This window comes from Phalacrocorax carbo, chromosome 17, assembly GCF_963921805.1.
Source record: "Phalacrocorax carbo chromosome 17, bPhaCar2.1, whole genome shotgun sequence".
NCBI classification, from domain to species: domain Eukaryota; kingdom Metazoa; phylum Chordata; class Aves; order Suliformes; family Phalacrocoracidae; genus Phalacrocorax; species Phalacrocorax carbo.
The window spans coordinates 1,682,568-1,704,148 of NC_087529.1; the positions used below are offsets into that span (position 1 = coordinate 1,682,568).

Genomic DNA, 21,581 nt, shown 5'->3' on the forward strand with positions numbered 1-21,581 from the left:
CAGGAGGAAAGGACAACAACCCCAGTGGGCCACGGGGTTCACAGGAGGAGGGGTGCACACAGCCTCCCCTTTGGCCTCCACAGCCGGCCAACACCAAGACAGAGGCACTTAGATGCTTTTAAAAACATTTCCATTAAAATAAATAGCTGTAGCTGGTACCTGAGCAGCAGCTGGTGAGACAGCCACCCCTGTACAGACCCCAGCAGTAACACGTCCAAGCCATGAGTGCTGTCCTCGCCATGCACAAGCTCAGAACAGCATCCAGGGCACTAAGGCACAAACTGCATCGGCCACGTGGGACACTTATTCCATTTCCACCTCCTGCACGGGCGGCGCACTCTCGCTCCTCACCCATGGCACGGGCTCCGGAACGTGGGGGTCATAAGTCCATTTAGGAAAAACGCGCTTGTAGAGGTTCAGCAGCACGGTGTCCTGGGACTTTAGCTGTCCATCGAAGTGGCACTTCATGTGACCATGGGTCCCTAGGCAGAGAGCAGAAGAGCCATTAGCCATTTCTCTGGCGCAGGAGGACCACGTCCTGCCCAGCATCACCGAGATAAATACAGAACCAAACCTACCTAACGGCTCCTTGATGTGTCCTCTACGACCCCACTTTGTCCTCAGCTCCACTGGCTTAAACCACATCACATCCTCTGGAGATCAGAACGCGAAAGGCAGGTAAGAAGCAGGGTTTGCTGCACCAGCACGACTGCTCCCGCAGGGGCAGACGTCGTGCTTCCGCATCCCCTCCTCCCACAGGGGCAGGCCGCACCTCGGTTAAAGAACATGTATCGCACGACAGCCATCTTGGTAAAGATCTTGAACGGATGGCCACTGAGCACCAGCCGCTTGATGACGATTCTGTCTGGGTCCACCGAAAGCAGAGAGCCCGTGGCGATGAGGTCATGCATTCCTGCAAGGCAGAGTCACTAACGCACCAGGGCGGCGCTGCAGAAGGTGCCTCTGGCACCTCCTCCCTCACCACAACTCCCTTCCCCAAATGGTTCCAGGCCCAGAGCAACCCCACAGCAGGGACAGACAAAGGCACCAGCAATATTGGGGATGGAAATGCGTTAATCTTCTTAAACAGCACGAAAGGGACAGCTTTTTCAAGTCATACTTTCTGGATAGGTGCACTTGTAAGCGGGGGAGGGGAACCTGCTAATGTTTCTTTCCCAGACACCACCTCCTCAGCATTTATCAACTTACCGTTACTTCTCTGTTTAAAAAGCAGCACTGAGGCAGGAGGGAAAGTGATGGGAGCGTAAACAGTCACCACCAGGGCAGCATCCGGGCGCAGGAATCGCTCCAGCTTGTGCTTATCAGCTAGGACAGAACAGTGATGATCACGTTCAGGCCCACAGCAGTCCCCAGAGCTCTGGGAAACCCCATCGAGCCCACTCTTTCCTGGCAAACAGGCTCTGCAATTTAGGAAAACCAGCCACGCACACCCCTGCTCTGCTGGCACTGAGTATCTGGGGATGACAGTGATCCTCTGAGCTAGCAGCTCACTGCATAGAACCAGCCACCACCTTGCCTGGACCAGTAAGCCTTGCCCAAGCCCTTCCACTCTCCACTTAGTGCCTCCCCTGGAAGCCTCAGAGCCCAAGAGTGAGTCTTCACAAGAGTCCTTCAGCCAGGTTCAGACACCACGGCTAAGACATCACAGGCTTCCAGCCCTAGAAAGCCCAGCCCCACCTCCTGGCATACCCATGCCCCCCTGATGGGTCCCTCACAAACCTGAGGTGTGCTGGGAGAACAGGGGGGATGCTCGGAAGCGCCTGAACCCACAGTGAAAGATCAGCTCCTCCTTTGCCCTCACTGGCTCACTGTTGCTCGGATGCCGACGCACCAGGAAATTCAACACGGACATCTGCAGGAGAGGCAGAACTGTGAGGGGCTGACAGCAGGGCTGGCAAACGATGGTGGCCAGAGCAGAAAGTTACAGGACGTTGCAGCAGGGATGAATGGCTTCCCAAAGGACCGCTGGTCACCAATGCAGACCCCTCAGCCGGGCTCAGACACCCGAGCCTAAACACCCCTGGCAGCTTCAGCCTGCTCTGACTGAAGGGAAGGCCCTACTTTGAAATGTGACCAATGCAGGGAGTTTTCAACCCAAACCCTCTGCAGCCAGAACCTCCAAACCATGCAAACCTGAGGGAACTGGACAAGGAGGTGCACACCTACAAGACAGCAGCAGGGTTGTGCTTAGTCACCTTCTGTTCGTGGGGAAGCAGTGAGAACAGGACTAGTGGCCTCCCTTCTTTGAAGCTCTCCATCACTGAGACAGGGACATTGCAGACATAAAGCGTGACATACCAGCCAACCTGCCAAGAGAGGACCAGTTGTGAGTACTTCTCTCAGTAGAGGACTCAGCCACCTCCCTGCCAAGTTCTTCCTACCAGGAGCAAGGGAACACAGTAGGGGAAGAGATCAGCAAAAGAAAAGGGAGTTACCGAAGCTCCTTCAGTCTCCTCTTTCTCTATTTGCCGGAAGAGGTGCTTTCTGGTTCGGGAAAAGTCCTGGAACTGGAAAATCCTGGCATAATCCCTTGGGAGATTCTCTTTAGGGTCCCATGGAGAAGTCCGGAAGCTCTTCAGCCCCCTGTACTTCTGGAACCTAAGGGACAGATAACAGGGAAGACAAACTACTTCACAAATCAAGGTGCCTGGCCAGCACCTTCTGTGGTCCTCAGGGACTCACACCTTTGGAGAGGGCAAAGGGAGCTGAGCAAATGCTAGCTTTGAGAAAAGATCTCAGTGCAGGGAGAGCTAGAAACAACAGCCAAGTCCCCAAACAACCTATCCTTGCATCAGGGCTCTGCCATCCTCCTCTCTTGCCCAGGGAAGGACCCAGCTCTCCCTGCTGCAGGGAGCTGCCCAGGCCCACCCACTGCCCACAGCTAGTGCCTCCCCTGGAAGCCTCAGAGCCCAAGAGTGAGTCTTCACAAGAGTCCTTCAGCCAGGTTCAGACACCACGGCTAAGACATCACAGGCTTCCTGCCCTATCTCTCCAAACTAGACAGAAGGGCGCCTCCGGTCCCTCTCCTAGCAAAGCATCCTGTTTCTTACCGGACTCTGGCAGGTACGTCACGTGGTGTGTCCACCTCATCCGGAAACATTTCATCCATTCTCTCCTGTTTGTATCTCTCCAGCATCTGTTCATCTTCCTCCACCTTCTCGTCATACTGCTCGTCCCGCAAGCACTCAGAAACGGTCATGGTCTCACATTCCTCCTCTGCAGGTTCCTCTTCCTCCGCGCTGCTGTCCCCCTCCTGACAGGAGAGCACAGAGCCCGTGAGCACACGCACTGTATGTCCATGCGGCACTGCAAACCCCGCGCCTACTCGCACCGTTTGAATTACACCCCAAGCTACACCACAGTCCCTCCTTTCGGTATCTAAGAGGCCGAAGAAACATGATACACATGAGAGATTTAACAGTGGAAATCCAGGCAAGTCCTGACTCTGCATTGCGCCCTTGCATGGAGCACAGCAGCAGGACAGGATTGTCCTAGGATACGCAATAATGCCATAGAGATCACACGCAGTATCAGCTCTCAGAGGTACCTGGGAAACTGCCTCTTCCATCATATCATCATCGATATCATCATCTTCCTCATCGTCATCATCATCATCTTCCTGATTGCCCTCTTCATCATCCACAATCCAGGCAGCCTGGTACTTGGATGTGCCTTTGGGGACCTTCACCACCCTCCTGTTTGCCTTCAGGGAAGCTGCAGGATTCCCGCCAACAGTTAATACAGGAACAATTCTCCTTTCCCTCAGCCACATTTACACCGGGACAGCCAAGATCAGCTCTAGACCAGAATCGCTGTTTCCCAGCATGGAATTTGTCAGGGCCCAGAAAAGGCAGCTAAAATGTAACCCCGCTAACTGCCCAGCAAACCACGCAGCGTGGTAGCCAGGTGATGGGACTGGGAATGGAAGTCCCGGGCTCCCAGCTAGAGTGTTTCTTCACAACCACCCTCAGCCATCCTGGTGACGGAGGATTTCTAACAACCCTCTTAACAGGGACAAGGAAAAGATACAGAAGTATTGCTGCTACTCACCTTCTGCTTCTTGCAGTTCTTCTTCAGTAGGCCACGTCTGCTCCCCTTCCATAGGATCAGGAACCACTTCTGACTGCAAAGACTCCTGCTTGTTCAGATCTGCCTTCATGAGGACCTTAACATCTTCCTCCATCTCATCGGTACCATTTACAGAGTCATCCTGAAGGGCAAGAGCAAAGTTCCCAGCTGTGGATACACCCAACTAAAACTAGTGGTCAGTCTGAAGCTAAACTCCCTTCAATATCACACTCATTGTGTTGTAACATAACATTTGTTAGGAGCCATGTGCAAGGAATCTCAGCTCAGAGGCAGAAGACAGCCCTGCTAGCTCTTGATAAACCTCCCTTTCCCCCCCTTAAATGCATACACCCAGTTGTATTTTCCTGGTGAAAGTTTAGAAACATTGTGCTAACAGGACTGGCAAAGCCCTGACCTCCCACACACCTGTATCTCCATGTCCTGACTCCTCTTCTGCCCTTTAACCACTCGGGGGTTCAAAGAGAGGGGGTCAGGGGGGGCATCCACCTGGCTCATCTGGAAGTCTCCGTGCCCCACAATATGCACCAGGCTGTTCACATTGAGGGTCTGTCCCCGGACAAAGCCAGACACCTTCAAGGTCCCAACCAGGTCGCTCTCCTGACTGGGCACAAACTCAGCGGCATAGGCAAGCAGGTGAGCCCGCCTGTCCCGGAAAGCGAGATGCCGCTGCTTTTGGGTGGCGAGATGCCTCAGCAGCAGCGAGGACTCCTGCTCCGTGTTCAGGGGGAAGAGCTTCGCCTCGGGAAAGCGCTTCTCAATGGCTTTGGCAAGTTTCTTCCTGGCATCTATCCGCTTCTTAGGTGGCAAATCAGTGCCCCCTGGGACAGCAAGAGCTAAGGAGCAGCACACAGACAGAGCTCAGGATCAGATCATAGCTCTTCTTAAGCCCTGTTACCAAGCACTGATAAACACTCAGATATCAGCAACCCAAATAACCAAACAGATTCACACCAAAAGGTGCAAAGGCAGCTTCACATGCTCAGAAAAAACATGCGGGACAGAAAACCTGGCTTCAGAGATAAGACTTTGAGACTAAATGAGTGCATGGAGATAAGGGCCGAGGAGCTGAACTTAGCAAGCAAGCATCTGAATCCCTTCACTCTGCACACCGAGATAACCATTACGATACCAACATCGCCACGCACCCAGAGGCCTACACCTAGAACTCCCCTTTTGTCTCCAGCACTCCCCCTCCGGGGTAGTAACACAACAAGGCAGCACGAGAATGGCGTTCACCCAACCAATCCATCCTCAGAAACAGAGCGTATGAACATACAGAGTTTTTACTGTAAATTCATTAAATTAAGTTTACTTTATTTTAGTTTATTTACTAACTTTTTTTACTGTAAGTCAAAGTAATTACTACAATACTAAATCCCCATCAAGCGCCCCCTTGACCTATACCCCATTAGAAGCCCTTAATGCTCCTCACTTGCTCACCGTAACTGGGGAGCCCCTGTGCGAAGAGGCAGGAGAGGCAGTGCTCCCCCGCGCTGTCCCAGCCATCTGCAGAATCCAGGATGAAGAGGAGGGAGTCGGCAACCTTTGCTAGGTCTAAGACAGCATGAAGGTCCCCTGCGCACAAAACGCCTCCGTTACCGGGGCTGCCAGGGGTACAGAGCCAAGACCCAGGCCACCAACAGCGCCTCCTCACCTGCCTGCGCTGTCACAAAGCGCCAGCGCTGCTTCAGTCGGGGGCAGAGGAGCGCAAAGCCGCCAGCTCTCCCCTCATCCACGCGGACAACAGCAGAGTCCTGGCTCTGCAGCAAGTGGAGGGTGTTGTGGGATGCAGCCCTGCTGTGCAGCGGCACCAGAACCACGAGGTGTGGGGGCCCGTCCCTGCTGCCCAAGCTCCGTTTCTCCGCCAACACCTGCGGGCACAACTGCAGGGCATAAGCGCCGGTCCCCGTCAAGCTCCCGTCCCCGCTCAGATTGACCCCGGATCCCCGCGCAGCTCAACCCGAGCCCGCCCGGCCCAGCACCGCTGCGCTCGCCCGAGGCTGAATGTACCCAGGCACCCGTTCCTCTCCCCGGCCCAGCTCCTGATCCCCCCGCAGAGGCCCGAACCGGCCCGGCCCCCATAAACCCGCACTGGTCCCGCTCCCGCTGTCCCCGCGCAAACACCCGAACTGACCCATTTCCCGCTCCCCCAACAACCGGCCGCCCCCCCCCCCCCCCCGGCCCTCACCGCCTCCTTGCGCTGCCGGCGGAGCTGCAGCGCCTGGTGCCGCCGGTCCACCCTGCTGAGGTCGCGGAGCCGCCGGCGGGGCTGGGCCTTCACGGGAACGCGGCCTAATGGGGAAAAGAACGGTGAGGCGGGCCCGCGGCGCGCAGACCCGGCGGGGAACGCGGCCGGACCCGCTCCGCCTCACCTCCAGCGCGGCGCTGCGACGACCCGCTGTGCTTCCCGCCCTTGTGCGCCTTGTTCTGCTGCTTCAGCGGCCCGGGCCGGTGGGCGCCCGCCGCCGCCATGCTGCCTCCTCGCTGCCTCCTCACCGCTTCCGGTTGCGTCACTTCCGGCGCCGCGGGGCAGGCCGGGAGGGCGCCGCGCACGGGTTAAGATGGCGGCGGGAGCGCCCCGGGGCCGGTGCAGGGAGGTTGGTGCCCGTCAGCGAATGAGAGGCAGGAGGTACAGCCGTGTGCCTTCAGCGCTTTATTGATTAGTTCTTTGTACAGGTATTTACACAAGAGGAAAGAAGCCCGCCCGCGGCTCTGGGAAGGCTCCTGCGGGAGGAGGCAGCCATGCCGATCCCCGGGCCCCTCCGCATCGCGCCCGGCCTCTGCCCTCCGCAAAGACCACCAGAACCCTTCCTATGCTCCCCGTGCCATCGTTACCCAGGCAGCACGTCCATCCTGGGCCCAGCCGTACCCTGGCCCGCTGGCCCATCACACCACGGGCACCTCGCAGCTGCAAAAGCCGCTCTGCCAGCGCCGGCAGAGCCCCTGGCCCAGGGCCACGCCGCCCCTTAGGAACAGAACTCTGCTTGTTGCTGGAAGCATTAGGTCCACAGCATCCCAGAAACACGGGGCGGTGAGCAATAGTGTTAAACATTTACAGTGGTGTTGCAATCGCCAGTAAAGCTGAAAGTAGTCTGTAACCCCAGGGCGGGGCAGGGCAGCTGCTACTCCGATCCAACCGAGCAAGTGCATGGGAGGGAAAAAGCAGGTTCCTACAGGTCCCTGCTTCCTTTCAATGCGAGGTGTCATCCCCCCCTTCTGCAAATAAATCAGTGTGACAGTGGCAACATGGGGTTGTCAGCTGTGGGCTCTTTATGGATCATTTTCTACCCCAAAAAGCAGGCTGGCTGTCTAAACCTTTCAACTCTAAAAGCAGTGTAGACAGCATGCCCTACCTGATGGAAGGAAGACTGGTGACAGATAAACACTGTTGAAGCAGCAGTAATTAAGTCTCTCTATCAGGTATCCACTGGCTGCAGGACAGCGTGCGAGCCTCTCCCACTCATTTCCAAAGGCTGTTTGTCCATCAGCCAAGGTGCCCCACAGCACTGCCTTGCAGAGCCAAACACAAAGAGGCTGCTCAGAGATGACCCGGGGAAAGAGGGGATAACTAGGATTCTTCTGAATCAAGAAAAACAACAGTCCTCGGAGTTATACCTCACCATACAAGCAAGACCAGGGAAAAGAGAAAGGTTTGAAGCCACCTGCCTAGGGATCCCATCACAAAGCCAGCTACCTCTGCCCCTGCAAGTCAACCACAAGCCTGGCCTCAGAAACCCAGGAATGGCCAGAAGGGACCCACCATGGAGGCTGATGTCTCTCCAGATCCCTCCAATCCTCAGAACTGTTGAGAGCTGCTCTAGTTTGTACAAGATCTAATGCCTGGTTTGCACTGTGGACTGGGCCCTTCACACACGAAAGCAAAATTCCCACAAATCCATACATCAAGCTCACAGGTGTTTCGCTGGCCTCCGCAAAGGTTCCGCAGGGCCCTCCGCACAGACCACCAAAAATCACAACCCACCGAGCCGAGCAAACAGCAGAAAACCAAGCACCACCTCACTGCAGCTGACAGCACAGCAGGTTAAAATAAGCTCTTCTGCCAAAGCAGAAAATACTAAGGAAATATGGTTACAGCTGCAGCGTGAGCGGGGAATTATCTTGCACAGCTGGGCTGCACGTCCCTGCAGCGAGGCGAGCCCCCTTCAGCTCTCCTGTATGACCACAACACACAACCCGGTGCTCTGCGCACACACAACACCGCGGCAGCCTGCTCAGCACCACTTGCCAACCCGCCTTCCCCGCTCTGCGCACTCTCCTCCAACCAAACAGGCTTCGTGTTGCCCCAGCACACCGCCCCGACAGGCTGTGCAATGAGGAGCGGAGCTCACAGGCGGCTCTGCCGTGCGCTGGCTAAATCCCAGGAAGCAGCTGCACTGCAGGAAGGCTGAGCTCAGGTTCCTGATCTCTAAAAACATCCTCACTGCTGCCTTCTGAAGCAGCAAGAAGTCTGGGCTGACGCCACTTTGCACATGGGCGAGGGAGGAGCAACAAGCTGGGGCAGGCTGATGCAAAGCCTAGGCCTTGGTTTACAAAGGAAGACTGGTTGCAACTGGAAGGGCCAGTTTATTAGAGAAACCTCACATTGCAGAGAATTCACAACACATTGGAAAGGGTCCAGGCCTGCTGCAGGGGCCAGTCTTCTGACGCAGCACGGATCTATATCCCCCAGCTCCAACCCAGCAGGCGCCACAAAGGGAAGGGTTAACTGTAACACAGCTTATGTTTACAAGCAGCCTGAGAGAGCCAGTATTAGAGTTCAAAAAAGCCTCCCCGTTAGACAACAGTTAAAACAAAAATGGTTTAAAATGTTTAAAAGCTCCATGTTCTTGGCTGCAGCATAATGGGGAGGCGAAGGTCTACAACACACACAGGTCTCTGTGGGTCTCAGCACTCGGTCTGCTCTACCAGTGAAGGCCGGAGGGGGGGGTCTTCTCATCTTTGTTGCTTTCCAGGGAAAAGGGTGGGATTCGGACATCAAAGTGGGAGCCATCAGGCCTCTCAAATCGAAAAGTACCCCTGCAAAATAATGGCAGAGATCACGCTGAGGCCAGGGACAAACACAGCTAGGAATCATCAGCAAGAAGGTAAGACATGAGCTCTTCCGTGTCCTGCGCTGGGACTCTGGGGCTGCATTTGCAAGGCCGGTCCAGCAGCAAGTACCTTGGTCCAGCAGCAAGGACAGCTGCCTGCCAAGATGATTCATTTACTGGAAGACTCCTGGGCAGTTTACCTCACATCTCTAATTTACATTTCCTGAATAAAGATGTCATGGTGGGAGCCTCCAGGAGATAAGCAGCCTCCACGCATCTGCGGCAGTGTTTACCTAACTCCCACCCACAGAGACAGAACCGGCTGAGCTATTTTTACAAACAGATCACACGTAAATTCAGATGCATATTTCTTGGCAGAAGCTCCACTGGGTAAGAAGCCTGCGACAACATGAAATCCCATCGCAGATGTAGTTTGCTTTGCATTTCAGAACCGAGTCTGCCTATCCTTGTACAAACAATGTGCTTACTGCCCTGACCTGCAGACAACTGTACTGCAGAACATGACACGGACAAGAGGATCACGGAGATAAACTAACAGGTTCTCATGACGGAGAAGACACAATCAAACACAAGAAGTCACGCTGAGCAGCTTCTGAGCTGCAGAACCTTTGTCTCTTTCTCTTCAGGATGCATGCAGAGAGGGAAAACTACTAAACAAGCTGGTTTTACTCCCCAGGGCATGCAGTCAGGCAATTCAGTATGCTTAACATGGCAAACAAGGGTGTATCCTGTAGGCAAAGAGCTGCTCTCCTCTCTTGCTTTTCCCAGCTCAAAGGCAGTTCCAAGGCAGCTTAACTCTGAAACAGGTTTACTTAAAAGCTGCAAGCCAGAAAGACCTGTCATACAGAAGGCAAGCGGTGGCCGTGCACTTCTTGTCCACACAGAGATGACACTAAACCCGCTAACCCAGCTGAAAAACAAAACAGGGAAACTGCTTTAACCCTGTGGGACAGGAAAAGAACAACTCAGCTGAGCACTCTCCTACCTGCGCTTACAGAAGAGGGGACTTGAGGCCTTCAGTCTAACTAGTGTTCATCTGGCCTAAACTGGGAATAACCCCACATGCCAATTCCTTGCAGACACAGAACTAAACCCAGCTTCACTCAGGGACAGAACCAAAGCCCAGTCATCTCCAAAGAGAGGGGACACCCGTGCACACACCCGTGTTGCCTAGGGAAACACCAGCACGAAGCCTTGCCTCTTGCACCAAGGGCTGAAAGGGACAGAGACTGAGTATGGCAGAAGATTACAGAGAATTGCTTCATGTCTTTTCAAATCCAGTCTAGCACAGACCAGAGGAGGAGGATAAATTAGCCTGGAAGCTCTCCTAGTGCTTGGGATCAACAGATCTTCTTATCCCTAACTGGGATACTGCTGTAGAGAAGGTCATAAAAATTTTAACTATGAAATACATCCAGTCCAGTCCGCTTCCACCCACCTTTCAGCCATAACTCCAGACTGCAAACTACATCCCAGCCCAGCACTGTGGGGCCCTATATCTAAACCACTACAGCAGTAATAAGTGCTTCTTACCACATGTGACCGCTGGATGCCTGCAGGGAGACGTGACTGCTGTACTGAAATGCCGGCTGTTCTTTGGATAAAACTGGCTCCTGAGAAGGCAAGAAGAGACCACTCTGCATCAGCAACGGATCTTAACATTTCTCCACAGAGAGGAGTCAACAGGAAATTTATACAGTGAGAAAAACAGATCTGCACCTGAGCATCGTTACCAATTACACAGCAAACATCTCGCCCAGTGAGTAGTGCCAGAACCACACATTATTCCAGTTTTCCCACTACCAGTCATTTAGGATCATTCCCGAATACTCAGTGTGAAGTTTTGGTTCATGCATGCTAACAACAGATGAAAAGCTCATGTGATTTTTTTTTTCCATTGCCAGTTTCCTATTCCATCTATTCCTCCTGCCCACTACGCGATTCACTGGCAAATCAATCCAAGCAAGAGGACTCCAGCAAAGGGCTGCGCTTCCCAAAAGAAGCTACACGATACCTACCCTTCCTACAACACCGCGGCCCCTGACGGTTTCCAAGGTGCCAGACAAGCTAAATATCCTCCAGTGCCGCTCTCGGAGTTGTACCACTTCGCTGTCAAGGTTCTCCAAGCGAATGCAGTAGCGCCACTGGAGAGAAGAAAGACTGTCATCAAGAACTGGAATCGGCTGCAAACAGTTGATAACCCATAGCCGATACTGGGAAACAGTTGCCAGGCAAGGGCTACTCTCCCTCAGAGCTCATCACACAGCAGTGATGCCACAGCAAATAAACTCCTTCCCTTTAGCTGCTTCGTGAAACAAAAGGCACTTACCCAGTAGACATGGGAATTCTGGGCTTCCTGTCAAGAGAAACAAAAGACTTTAGCAGCTGCCCTTCAACGCTTGGTGCCAAAACCTCTCAGCTGTCAGCGCAGCACAAGCACAGGGGCTCTCACACCGTGCCAGATGGACGCAGGCAACTCACATGGGCACAAAGACAGCTGCTCTCCGAAGCAGTCCATCAGCTACCGCCTGGCATGGGCTCTGCTCTAGACATGTAATCATGGGGTGGGAGATTTGCAAGGGTCCCGTGACTATGGAGGGTTGATCTCCATGTTAATTACGCACTTTCTACAGATATAGAAACACCCGTTTCCTTGCCTTCGGGCACCTGTTTTTCTGACAAGGTTGGGACAAACATCCATTGGGCTGCACAGAAGCTGCAGTCTCACATCAAAACATCCACCTGCCACAGCGCAGGCTCCCCGGCAGCTCTGCTCGTCTGGACTTGGAAATCCAACTGCTGCGGTAATTCCCAGCCCTCCCACTCAGAAGTCTGTTGGAGCCTCATTATTTTGGATGGTCCACATGAAGTTCTTACTCTACAAAGAGCACATGCTTATCAGCTAAATCCAGAAGGCTTTAGCCAAACCCTCTAACCCGCATTAGAGTCAGGAAACGGGCAGACACCCACAGCACCTTTCCACCACACAGGACAACACACGTGTCTGTCACTCATTACAGGGCAGATGGCCTTGGTGCCACCCGTTAGGCACAGGCCCATCCATAACTGAGGCAGTAAAGGACCATTCCACAAGCCTTCCTAAAAATCTTCCTCAATATCTTGCTAACACTGTTCTGCAGAACAGTACGCTGTATTTCCCATCCTACAAATAACAAGCACAAGCTAAGTTGCAGGAGCTGGTCTCCAAAAATGTACGACAAAACAGTTACATGTTCATACCTCTGCTGAACATAAGGACAATGAAACTGCAACTGTGATTAAAAAGTCATTTCTCCAGTTAGCAGAAGGTACCTTCCGTCAGTAAACAGGTCTTAGACAGGCAAGTTACAACAGATCACAGAACTAAGGCGACTTGCACCACAGACCTACCCTCATGCCCATATAGAAAGGGATGACGGTGACGCGGATGTTCTCTGTGGTTTCTCGGTGCACATCGGAGAGCTCTAGCCAGGGATGGTTCTTCTCCTGCCACGCACACAGTGTATCCCTCGCTACAAACGGTGGAACTGTGGGAGGGGGAAAGATGACAGTTTACGAGGAGAGGGATACCACAAACCCAGTGCCTTCCCCGCAAAGCAACTCCTTTCACATAGCTACAAAAATTATTTAAAGGAGACTTTACTGTAACAAACCCCCAGCCAGACCAAGATTTTTGCACTGTATCCAAGATGAGGGGTTCTGGACACTTGTCATAGAATACCTCGAGTATCTGGCTCGGAAGGTTTCCCTCTGAAGTCAGAAATTACCTTTTGTTTGGTCATACATGAGAAACCTCTCAAAGAGCTCATGCTGGATGGGCACTTGATCAGTGGAGCTGTAGGGGAGGATATCTTCATGGCTTACATAGTCTAAACCTGAAAAAGAAACCCCAAAAGCCACTGAACTTCCCCAGCAAAGAGCAGCCCAGGAGTCTCCTGACAGAGAAATGGATCACACTACTGACGTTAAAAGGATTTTAGCAGCAGCAGCCAAAATAGCATGCACGAATGGAGGGAACAGGCCAGTAACAGCCCTCAGCAGCGTTATCCTGTGAGATTTCTCCATAGAACTATTTCTCTGTTCAAGACACACTGCCTGGGAAGCGGCTGCACTGTCACAGGAGGACTTTGGGCAGGAAATGCAGAGGACAAGAAGAGATCTAGCTGTCCTGCTAAGAAAGTAGAACAGCCCACGTGCAACAGGGTAGGCATAGGGGATCTGTGTCTCAAGAGCATAGAGCAGGTGTGCTTGTGTCTGATCGCAGTCTGCCCAGCTTCCACCTATCCAAAAGGGCTGCACATACTTTAGTACTTCTCGTTTCTAGCACAGCCCTAAACCACAGACAGATCCATGACAGCAATATCCTGTAGGAACTGCTGCTTCACTGGCAGAAGTCGACTAGTGGTGACTCTTCTGACCTCACCTCATGACAACCCACATCTCCACAGAGGTTACAGGTGCACTTTACTCACCTGGTATAGCGTAGAGGGCTCTGCTGTCATCGTGATTTGCCAGGAACGTCACTGCTTCTGTCTGTGATCTCTGGGACTGAGAAAAAGGGAGGTTTATGTCTTTCTGTGTGGATCATCGTGGGCCAGTTTTCAGCCACATTTCAGTTTCCTGTTGTGATTTCTGAAGTGTGTAACGTTTATTTTATTTAACCAATTCACCTCAGAATATCTCTCCCTTCTAATTCCTCTAGACTAATCATCCACTCAAGCAACTAAAGAGCATTTTCAGTGCTGCAACCAACATAATGACCTGCGTGCAACAGAACAGGAATGCCAATGGGATGGGGAAGTGAGGCTGGAAAGGGAAAATTTGATCCAGAAAACAGTCATTCCAGATAATCTTTCTCAGGGAAAATATGACTTAAAGAACAAATTTGTCCTTAAATTCTAAACAATCAAGTTAGCCATCATAGCCAGTTTCTTTCAGTGCCCGTCCATCTAAAGCACTCACAGAGGAGAAGATATTTGAGTTTCCATACCAAGATTACTGGTTACTTACTATATGAGGACAATCCCGGGCATCTATTAGCACCTGGTAGTAAGTATGCGTTTTGCCCTTGACCTCTTTGGAACCATGGCCTGCCGTGTTCTCGCTTCTACAAAGGAAAGCGAAGCACTGAGCTCAAGCACAGGGTGGCAGCAAACTGTTGTTACCAGGCACGCTCATAAACAATGATTTCTTTACAAATACATTTCAGAGCCTGTAATCATTCTATTCCACCCAAATTACACCCATGTCAGCCACCCATACAACAGACGAGCCGAGATGACAATCAACAGCATTTGCCACAGGCACACCAGCTCTGTTTGCAGACAGCTCGGACGTTCTTGCTGCTCAGTCCAGTCTCCTGCTTGGGGTGGGTCTTTCTGCTGCCCTGATTCTCTCCCTGCTCACTCCTCGGTCCTTCACTGCTCCAAACACACGCTTGCCCAGCACACCTCCAACACAGACCGGGGGGGAATGGATGGAAGAGGGGCGAGAAGTGAGCAGTGACTCAGTCCACATGAAAGATGAACTCCACCAAGTGGGTTGAAACTTGGGAGGCAGCTGACAAATCCAGCTCACTGGCAATCTACAGAAGCAGCAGCCTGCAGTTTTAATGCAGGAGCCTAGACTGAACGCAAAAAGCAACACAAGGGGGTTTTTATGACAAAGAATGCCAGGTGCATCGGGGTTTCTTTTTTTATTTCCTTCACTCACACACACTCTCATCCTTCATACTTCCATCCTGTCTCTAATTAACACAAAATTAATACTCATGCAATGACTTTCCCTTAAGCATCTCTCCCAGTTTACATTCATGCAAAACAGACCCATACCATTCCCCTACTTAAAAAGACTTCTCTACCCCAATGAGGAAGCTCACTACAAAATGTAAATGCAACAATACAACAACATATAAACCAGAACAAATCCTTACTTCTCTGTGGCAGGAGAAGCCACATCTCGATCGTAAAGCCTGGCTTGCCAGGGAAACAGGACTATTCCTCGATAGCCAAACACACTGTGAAGAAATAGCTGCAAGGAACAAATAATTGTATCTGAATACACAGCAAGCTTTAATCAACTTAGCTACCACAGAAAACGTGAAGCCAAAAGCCCTTTTCTGATAGTATTTAAAAAATAAAAATCTGTTGACAGAGGTAAAACTAGAAATATTTGTAGATTATGATGGGACAGGAATAGAGGGAGAATCACCACTGTGTGATCCGAGATCAGAAATAAAGAGGGAATGTAAGCAGTCTACGATGAGAGAAGAAACTCATGTCATCTCCATCCCATAAAGATCATTTACTAAACCAGTAATAAAGTAATGGAATGACGGAAATGCAGAAAGGAGACCAGCATGGGAGAGACTGCTCAGGAACACAGAAACAGACCTGTGAGTCATAAGCACAGAAATTACAAGTTTAGTTGTTATTTCTCAAATTCAGCGATAGTCTCTCTTGCTCGTAGAGAGAGAAGACCCTTAAATAACACCCACGGAGCAAATGCCATTGTAGGAACAGTTGTGTCATGCTGCAGATTCTTATCAACCTGCCACTGTCAGATGACTGACAAACTGCAGACACAGCAGAGACAAGGGAGCACCGAACTGTGAAACTCCTGGCTGCCTGCTACAATGCAGCAGCCTCCTTATGAGTCAATCACTCGGCTACCCCATCTCTGTGGCACAAGCCTACAGGGTCAGCTCTGCTCCCCAGAACCGCTTACCTGACCCGTCTCGTATTTGCCGTGCTGCTTCGGTGCCTCGAACACCCCCACGGTCTCCAGCACTTTGCCCTCCGGACGGTTCCTAGGAGCAGAGAGGTAGTTGGGTGGGTGTGTAGGGGCTGAATGAGCTCCCAGGTGAGGGGGCACGTGACAGCCAAGCCCCAGGCTCTGCTGGTCAGGCACAGCCCCCCACCTCGCACCTCTCCTAGGTACCACGTGTCCCCCTGAGAGCCCACCTGGCATAAGGCTGCCCGGCCAACCCCAACCCCTTTGCCAGTCTTCCCCTTCCCAACTGCCCCAGACACCCCGCTTCCCAGTCACCCCTTTAGCCCAATTCCCCCCCTTCCCAGCCTCAGCCACCCCGAGAGCCCCCTCCAGCTCCTCCCCAGTCTCCCCTCAATGACCTAGCAGCCCCCCAACCCTCCTAAGCACCCCCCAGACCTCCTGATCCCACCGGCCCACCCCAAACCCCCTCACAGACCCTGACCCCACCTCCCCACCCCAAACCCCCCTCACAGCCCCTGACCCCACCTCCCCACCCCCAAACACCCCTCACAGCCCCCCACGTTCCCCCCACCCCTGACAGCCCCTCACACCCCCCCACCCTCACCCCAATTCTCCCCCCGGCACCCCAGCACCGCTCCCGGGCCCAGGCCCAGCCCCTCCCCCTCACCACAGGCCTCACCGCGACGAGAGGTGCCGCCGCGGCGGCAGCAGCAGCGACGGCGGCGAGAGGGCCGCGGTTCCCCCCGCGCCCAGGGCCCGCAGCCCGCGGCCCGGGGCCGGTTCCCAAAGCGGCAGCCCACGGGCCCGGCACCGGCCGAGCGCCGCCGCCACGTACCGCCGCGCCGCGCAGCCCGACATCCCGCGGCCGGGCCGACCCCGCCGCCAGCCCACAATGCACCGCGCCTCCCTTTCCCGGCGGCCCCCGCGGGGCGGGGCGGGGCGGGGCGGGCGGCGCCGCTCTAGCCCGCCGCCACAGCCGCGCTCTGTGGCTCTCCGCGTCGCCCAGGCGACAAGATGGCGTCGGCGGTGCGGGCCGGGCGGCGGCTGCGGCGGGCGGCGGAGGGCGGCGAGCTGGCGGCGCTGCCCGCCGGGCTGCGGGCCGAGCTGCGGGCCGCGCTGGCCTCCGACGGTGCCCTGGTGCCCTTCGGCCTGCTGCGGAGGCTGCACGCCGCGCTACGGGAGACGGGTAGGCCGCGCCCCGCCCCGACCGCCGCGGGCCGCCGCCGGCCGCGCCGTCGCTCACCGCCCCGTCCCTCCCCCGCAGGGTCTCCGCTGTACCTACACGAGCTCCTGGAAGGCAGCGAGATCGACCTGCCCGAGGTGCCGGTGCCGCCGCGGGTAGGTGAGGGGCGGGCGGGGGGCGGGGGGCGGCGGCCGCCCCCGGCCCTCACAGGGGCTCTGCCCTTCCCCAGAACCCCGAGCTGGTGGCGCGGCTGGAGCGGATAAAGGCCAAGCTGGCCGACGAGGAGTACCGGCGGATGACCCGCAACATCACCGGCCAGGTGAGGGGCCTGCCGCACCGCCCGCCGTCAGGATTCGTCCCCCAAATTTACGGCTAATTGCCGTTAGCAACGCGACGGATGGCGAGGGGAATCTGCGGGGCGGAGGGACCTGCAAACGCACGGGGACGGCAGGTGCGGCGTGAGGGCAGAGCTGGCACCGGGATGGTGAAACAGAGGAAGGTCTGGCGTTTGGGAACGGCTCCCTGTGCCAAAGATCTCGGGTTTTGATCCGGGAGACCGAGCACCTCCGGTGAATGTTTTACTGGGAATATCTGTGCTGCCGTTGTCTGACCGGTTACGCTTTCATCATAGTTTTAAAATGAGATCATTCGTGTCAAGGTAAAAGCTGAAAAAACAGGGTAATATTTGGGTGCTCCCCCTTTCCAAGGAGGAGGGAGATATTTTGGCAGAGTGACCATTCAGACAAGCCAGCCTCCCTTCCTGCTCACACTCCTCGCGCTCCCGCCCTGCCCACCACCCCCTGGTATCCCTGTGCATCCAGGTCCCTTCAGGAATCCTCCGGCTGCGTTAACCCTTGTGGGAAGATCCGCTCTGCGCTCTGTCAAACTGAGAGCTGGGCAGTAGCGACAGCAATGCTCCTTTCAAGCAACGGAGAAGCGGAGGAGTGTTCCCATATCTGTGCACTTATCACGTTCTTCCCTGCCTCCCTCCGGTATCTGGTGTTTAAAATTGTCTAACCACGCCCCATTTGTCAAAGAGCGTGCGGAGTGTCGCAGTGTGGTGTTCTTGCTAGCTGTGTGATGAGGTGAGACCCTTCGGTGCCTCGTAAACACAAACCTGCAGCAGAGAACCTGCGTGCGAGGAAATGCTCATGCTCTGAGAAGTGCTTTGATTAGAAACGATCCCTTCTCAGGGTCCTGGACTCAGGCTGCAAACGTAAACCCAGCAAAACCCGGGCCCTGTGGAACTGCTCACCTGCAGCCTGCCCACCGCCACCACCCCGGCCACGCTCTGAACTTCTCACTCTTCAGGGCACGGCAGGGCCTTGGTGTTGCTTTTATTGTGCAGTTAACATTAAGGTGCAACCAATCGCATGTTGTTTTCATCCCTTCTTTTAGGAGATGAACGGGACATTGGCCGAATTTGGGAGGCAAGGTGAGTGGCTGCCCGTCCCGCTGACGCCGGGCAGCGCGTACCTACGGGTCAGTCACGGGAGCCGTTGCGTCGCTGCCTGCTGCCATCGCGCAGCCCTTCCTGCTCCGAGAAACTCACCGGAAGGTTTTAATGCACAAAAGCGTTCCTCGAGTAAAGGAGCAGCCTGTTGGTCGTGCTTAGAAATATTTCTGGAGGCATAAAGCACGTGAATCCTCGAGTATTCCTGTAGCCCAGCTGGGGCAGCCGCAGGCAGGCTTCGCCAGCAGCGTCACAGCTCGTCCCCAGCCCTAGTGTCCAAGCCTTGCCTAAAAGCAGTCGTCTTTTCCCCTTCTCTCCAGTTCGCTCCGTTAAAGCTGTTGTCATCACCATATTCAACTTCATTGTCACCGTGGTGGCCGCCTTCGCCTGCACATACCTGGGCAGCCAGTACATCTTCGCGGAGACGGCGGCGGTGAGTGACCCTGAGGCCTCGGAGCCCGCTCGCGGTGCACTCGGCGCGGCCGGGCAGGAGCGGCGGACGCGCTCCCCACCGCGGGCCGCAGCTCCAGGCACACGCGGAGTCACGTCTCTCTCCCTTTGTGTCCCCAGCGCGTCCTGTCGGCCGTAATCGTGGCCTCGGTGGTTGGCTTGGCCGAGCTGTACGTGATGGTGCGGACCCTCGAAGGCGACCTGGGGAAACTATGATTGCGCCGTCCCTGTGAACTGCGTCCTTCGTGCTGGAGGCTTTTGCCCTCCCCAGGAGTCATCAGTTTGGGGCAGGTTTATCTTCCACCATCTGTTTGTACCTGCTCCTGCTACTGGGAAGACTGCTGCGTTCCTCACGCCTCATCCTTTGCTTCCCGCTCCTTAACATTCCTGAAATGAATCATGGATTAAAAATCCCACAGCTGCAGAAGAGAAGAGGGAACGGCTGTGGGCTCACCACCATGGCACAGACCAGGGCACCAGCTCCCGCTGTTCCTGTTCTCCCGTGACGTTGCTGTCCTTTTATTCTGGAAATAAATAACAGTGCGTGTTTGCAACCTTCCTCCTGCCTGACGGGAGATGCCCGTTGCTGTGCGGAACGCTGATCTGACATGTAAAAGACCCCGCAGAGAGCTGTGAACCTTCCCTCTCCTCTTGCATCCTGCTTGCAGCTCCTGCCCAAACCTCCCCCGCCTGCCCCCGCTGCTCCTGCCTGCTCCCTCCCCTGCTTTCAGAGGGCGTTATTCCCTGTCGCCCGTATGGCAGCGCCCGACCCGGCTTGTGTTTGGGAGCAAGCACCTTCCCCCTCCAGGTCAGGGGGGCGACGGGTGTCGCACGCGGCCACATCGGGGCTGGTGCCTGGCTCAGCTTTGCCTGCAGCGCCTCGGCGTCCTCATGCAGGGGCTGCCGCATCTCCTGACGGTCCCGTGGCCGTCGCTGCCCCGGGGAGGAGCAGGAGCCGCAGCTGCCGGTGCCGTGGGGCCCCGGGGCAGCAAGGGGTGTGTAGCTCTCTGCTCCCCTGCCAAAGGGCGCCGGCTTCTGGGGGACAGGGAGGGGACGCACCTCAACGCAGAGCCCAGGGGCTTCTCGGGCACTGTGGAGCAGAGAGCGGAGGCAGCTCAGTGCCGCCACGGTGGGGAGGGGGTGCCAGAGCTGGCACGGCCGGGCCCTGCAGACCCGGACACCTGCCGGGCAGGCAGCCTGCCAGGGCCGGACACAGTGATTAATGCTCTGATGGCAGCTAAGCCCCTCTGCAAACAACGCTTTAATATCTGATACGGGGAGATCCGCCGGCACCTGCGAACGTGCCTGCGGATTAGGGGCGGCCGCGCCACAATCATCCGCAGATACGGCCTCAGATTAAGGTATTTTTTTTTTTCCAAAAGATTAGTCGGTATTAGGGGTCTGACGGGGAGCTGGCCCCGCCACGGCCGCACCGGCATTTAGAATATTGGATGACATCCTCAGGACCTTCAGGACCGGCAGTAATTCCACATCCTAATGAAATCGTGGTGCTAAGCTGGAGGGTCTCGGTGCTGGGGGGTCCCCGGTGCCAGGAGGTCCCCACCACAGCTATGGCTCGCCCAGGTTGGTGATGGCCGCGCTGTAGATGAGGTCAGAGATGGAGCCCAGCGAGGTGGGGAGGCCCCGAGCGGGGCTGCGGTCTCCTGGTGGAGGCAGCGCAGGGTCCAGGCCTGGGGCGGTGCAGTCGGGGGGTGCCGCGGGAGGACCCCGTTCCCCGGGTGATGCCAGCGGCGGCTGCAGCTCCGGTTTGGCACTGCGGATCCTGCGGGCGCGGCGGTTCTGGAACCAGACCTGGGCCAGTTTGGGGAGCGGGGGGGGGACACACCGTGAGATGCCTGCGGCGGCCCGGCCCCGCGGAGCGGGGGGGTCCCGGCCCCGGGAGCGGGGGATGGTGGGAGTCCCGCCGGCGCTCACCTGGATCTTGGCCTCGGGCAGCTGGGTGAGCTCGGCCAGGCGCTCCCGGGTGGCGATATCCGGGTAGGGCACGGCGGCGAAGGCCCGCTCCAGCTCCGACAGCTGCCCCCGGCTGAAGGTGGTCCGCCGCCGCTTGCGCGGCCCCCCCGGGCTGGGGCAGGGGCTGGGGCAGGGGCTGGGGCAGGGCCCCGCGGCCGGGCCCCCCACCGTCGCCGCCGCCCGCCCGCTGCCCGGCCCGCCCGCCCCGTCGGGGAAGCGGAGCCGCGGCTGGGGGGCGCGGGAGGTGCCCGGGGCCGCGCTCATCGTGCCCGGTTCCCCCGACCCCGCCGTCCCGGCTTTTATCCGCCCCCCCCGGACACCCCCCCCTCCCCCCGGCGGGCTGGGACCGCCCCGAGCGGGCGGCGCTGCCCCCCCGGACACCCCCCCCCCCCCCCCCCCCCGCTCTTCCCCGCCGCTCCCGGGGCCGGTCCCCGCTCCGCGCCCCCAACGGCAGCGCCCCGGCGTCCTCGGGGACGGGCTCCCCAGTGCCCCCGGGACCAGTAACCCCACCAGCTGCCCGTACTGGTCTCCCCCCGCCGCCGTCGGGGCCGGTGAAGACCCCGGGGCTTGGAGGGGGGTCGGAGGGTCGGTGTGTCGGAACCCCCCA

General features: G+C 56.1%; 4 protein-coding genes and 2 non-coding genes across 6 annotated transcripts; 1 reads left to right on the plus strand and 5 right to left on the minus strand.

Moving 5' to 3' along the window:
- Positions 1-113: 113 nt before the first annotated feature.
- TSR1 (TSR1 ribosome maturation factor) lies at positions 114-6,640 on the minus strand. Its single transcript, XM_064468123.1, has 15 exons — positions 6,483-6,640; positions 6,299-6,402; positions 5,765-5,981; positions 5,551-5,685; positions 4,516-4,943; positions 4,072-4,231; positions 3,569-3,735; positions 3,072-3,274; positions 2,457-2,619; positions 2,217-2,327; positions 1,741-1,873; positions 1,210-1,326; positions 773-913; positions 579-653; positions 114-482 (listed from the first exon to the last, which is right to left on the minus strand). Exons 1-15 carry the CDS (start codon positions 6,580-6,582, stop codon positions 304-306), a joined length of 2,433 nt encoding a protein of 810 aa, XP_064324193.1. The 5' UTR covers positions 6,583-6,640; the 3' UTR covers positions 114-303.
- Positions 1,586-1,678, minus strand: LOC135316161 (small nucleolar RNA SNORD91 family). The gene has a single exon (XR_010375599.1). It is a non-coding gene; the product is annotated as a small nucleolar RNA SNORD91 family (small nucleolar RNA).
- On the minus strand, positions 2,911-3,003 carry LOC135316162 (small nucleolar RNA SNORD91 family). Its single transcript, XR_010375600.1, has one exon. It is a non-coding gene; the product is annotated as a small nucleolar RNA SNORD91 family (small nucleolar RNA).
- Positions 6,641-8,674: 2,034 nt separating the features above from the next.
- Positions 8,675-16,827, minus strand: POLDIP2 (DNA polymerase delta interacting protein 2). The gene is made up of 11 exons (XM_064468131.1): positions 16,594-16,827; positions 15,909-15,990; positions 15,115-15,212; positions 14,193-14,289; positions 13,655-13,730; positions 12,950-13,057; positions 12,573-12,709; positions 11,512-11,538; positions 11,201-11,326; positions 10,716-10,795; positions 8,675-9,147 (listed from the first exon to the last, which is right to left on the minus strand). The coding sequence occupies exons 1-11, from the start codon at positions 16,770-16,772 to the stop codon at positions 9,033-9,035; spliced, it is 1,125 nt and encodes a 374-aa protein (XP_064324201.1). The 5' UTR covers positions 16,773-16,827; the 3' UTR covers positions 8,675-9,032.
- Positions 16,828-16,836: 9 nt separating this feature from the next.
- Positions 16,837-19,559, plus strand: TMEM199 (transmembrane protein 199). The gene is made up of 6 exons (XM_064468132.1): positions 16,837-17,100; positions 17,179-17,252; positions 17,327-17,416; positions 18,496-18,532; positions 18,871-18,983; positions 19,121-19,559. The coding sequence occupies exons 1-6, from the start codon at positions 16,929-16,931 to the stop codon at positions 19,214-19,216; spliced, it is 582 nt and encodes a 193-aa protein (XP_064324202.1). The 5' UTR covers positions 16,837-16,928; the 3' UTR covers positions 19,217-19,559.
- A 684-nt stretch (positions 19,560-20,243) lies between these two features.
- SEBOX (SEBOX homeobox) lies at positions 20,244-21,306 on the minus strand. Its single transcript, XM_064468126.1, has 2 exons — positions 20,936-21,306; positions 20,244-20,812 (listed from the first exon to the last, which is right to left on the minus strand). The coding sequence occupies exons 1-2, from the start codon at positions 21,236-21,238 to the stop codon at positions 20,570-20,572; spliced, it is 546 nt and encodes a 181-aa protein (XP_064324196.1). The 5' UTR covers positions 21,239-21,306; the 3' UTR covers positions 20,244-20,569.
- Positions 21,307-21,581: the final 275 nt, after the last annotated feature.

Excerpts from the sequence above, each read along its gene's own strand:
- TSR1 (XM_064468123.1), bottom strand. The coding sequence starts at position 6,582 with ATGGCGGCGGCGGGCGCCCACCGGCCCGGGCCGCTGAAGCAGCAGAAC. Across the intron at positions 3,736-4,071 it reads AGAACTGCAAGAAGCAGAAG|CTTCCCTGAAGGCAAACAGG; the intron begins GTGAGTAGCAGC and ends GGAATCCTGCAG. Across the intron at positions 483-578 it reads ACACATCAAGGAGCCGTTAG|GGACCCATGGTCACATGAAG; the intron begins GTAGGTTTGGTT and ends CTCTCTGCCTAG.
- POLDIP2 (XM_064468131.1), bottom strand. The coding sequence starts at position 16,772 with ATGTCGGGCTGCGCGGCGCGGCGGTACGTGGCGGCGGCGCTCGGCCGG. Across the intron at positions 15,213-15,908 it reads GCAAATACGAGACGGGTCAG|CTATTTCTTCACAGTGTGTT; the intron begins GTAAGCGGTTCT and ends TGTTCCTTGCAG. Across the intron at positions 11,327-11,511 it reads AGAATTCCCATGTCTACTGG|TGGCGCTACTGCATTCGCTT; the intron begins GTAAGTGCCTTT and ends TCTTCTCTCCAG.
- TMEM199 (XM_064468132.1), top strand. The coding sequence starts at position 16,929 with ATGGCGTCGGCGGTGCGGGCCGGGCGGCGGCTGCGGCGGGCGGCGGAG. Across the intron at positions 17,253-17,326 it reads AGGTGCCGGTGCCGCCGCGG|AACCCCGAGCTGGTGGCGCG; the intron begins GTAGGTGAGGGG and ends GCCCTTCCCCAG. Across the intron at positions 17,417-18,495 it reads CCCGCAACATCACCGGCCAG|GAGATGAACGGGACATTGGC; the intron begins GTGAGGGGCCTG and ends CCCTTCTTTTAG.
- SEBOX (XM_064468126.1), bottom strand. The coding sequence starts at position 21,238 with ATGAGCGCGGCCCCGGGCACCTCCCGCGCCCCCCAGCCGCGGCTCCGC. Across the intron at positions 20,813-20,935 it reads TGCCCGAGGCCAAGATCCAG|GTCTGGTTCCAGAACCGCCG; the intron begins GTGAGCGCCGGC and ends AAACTGGCCCAG.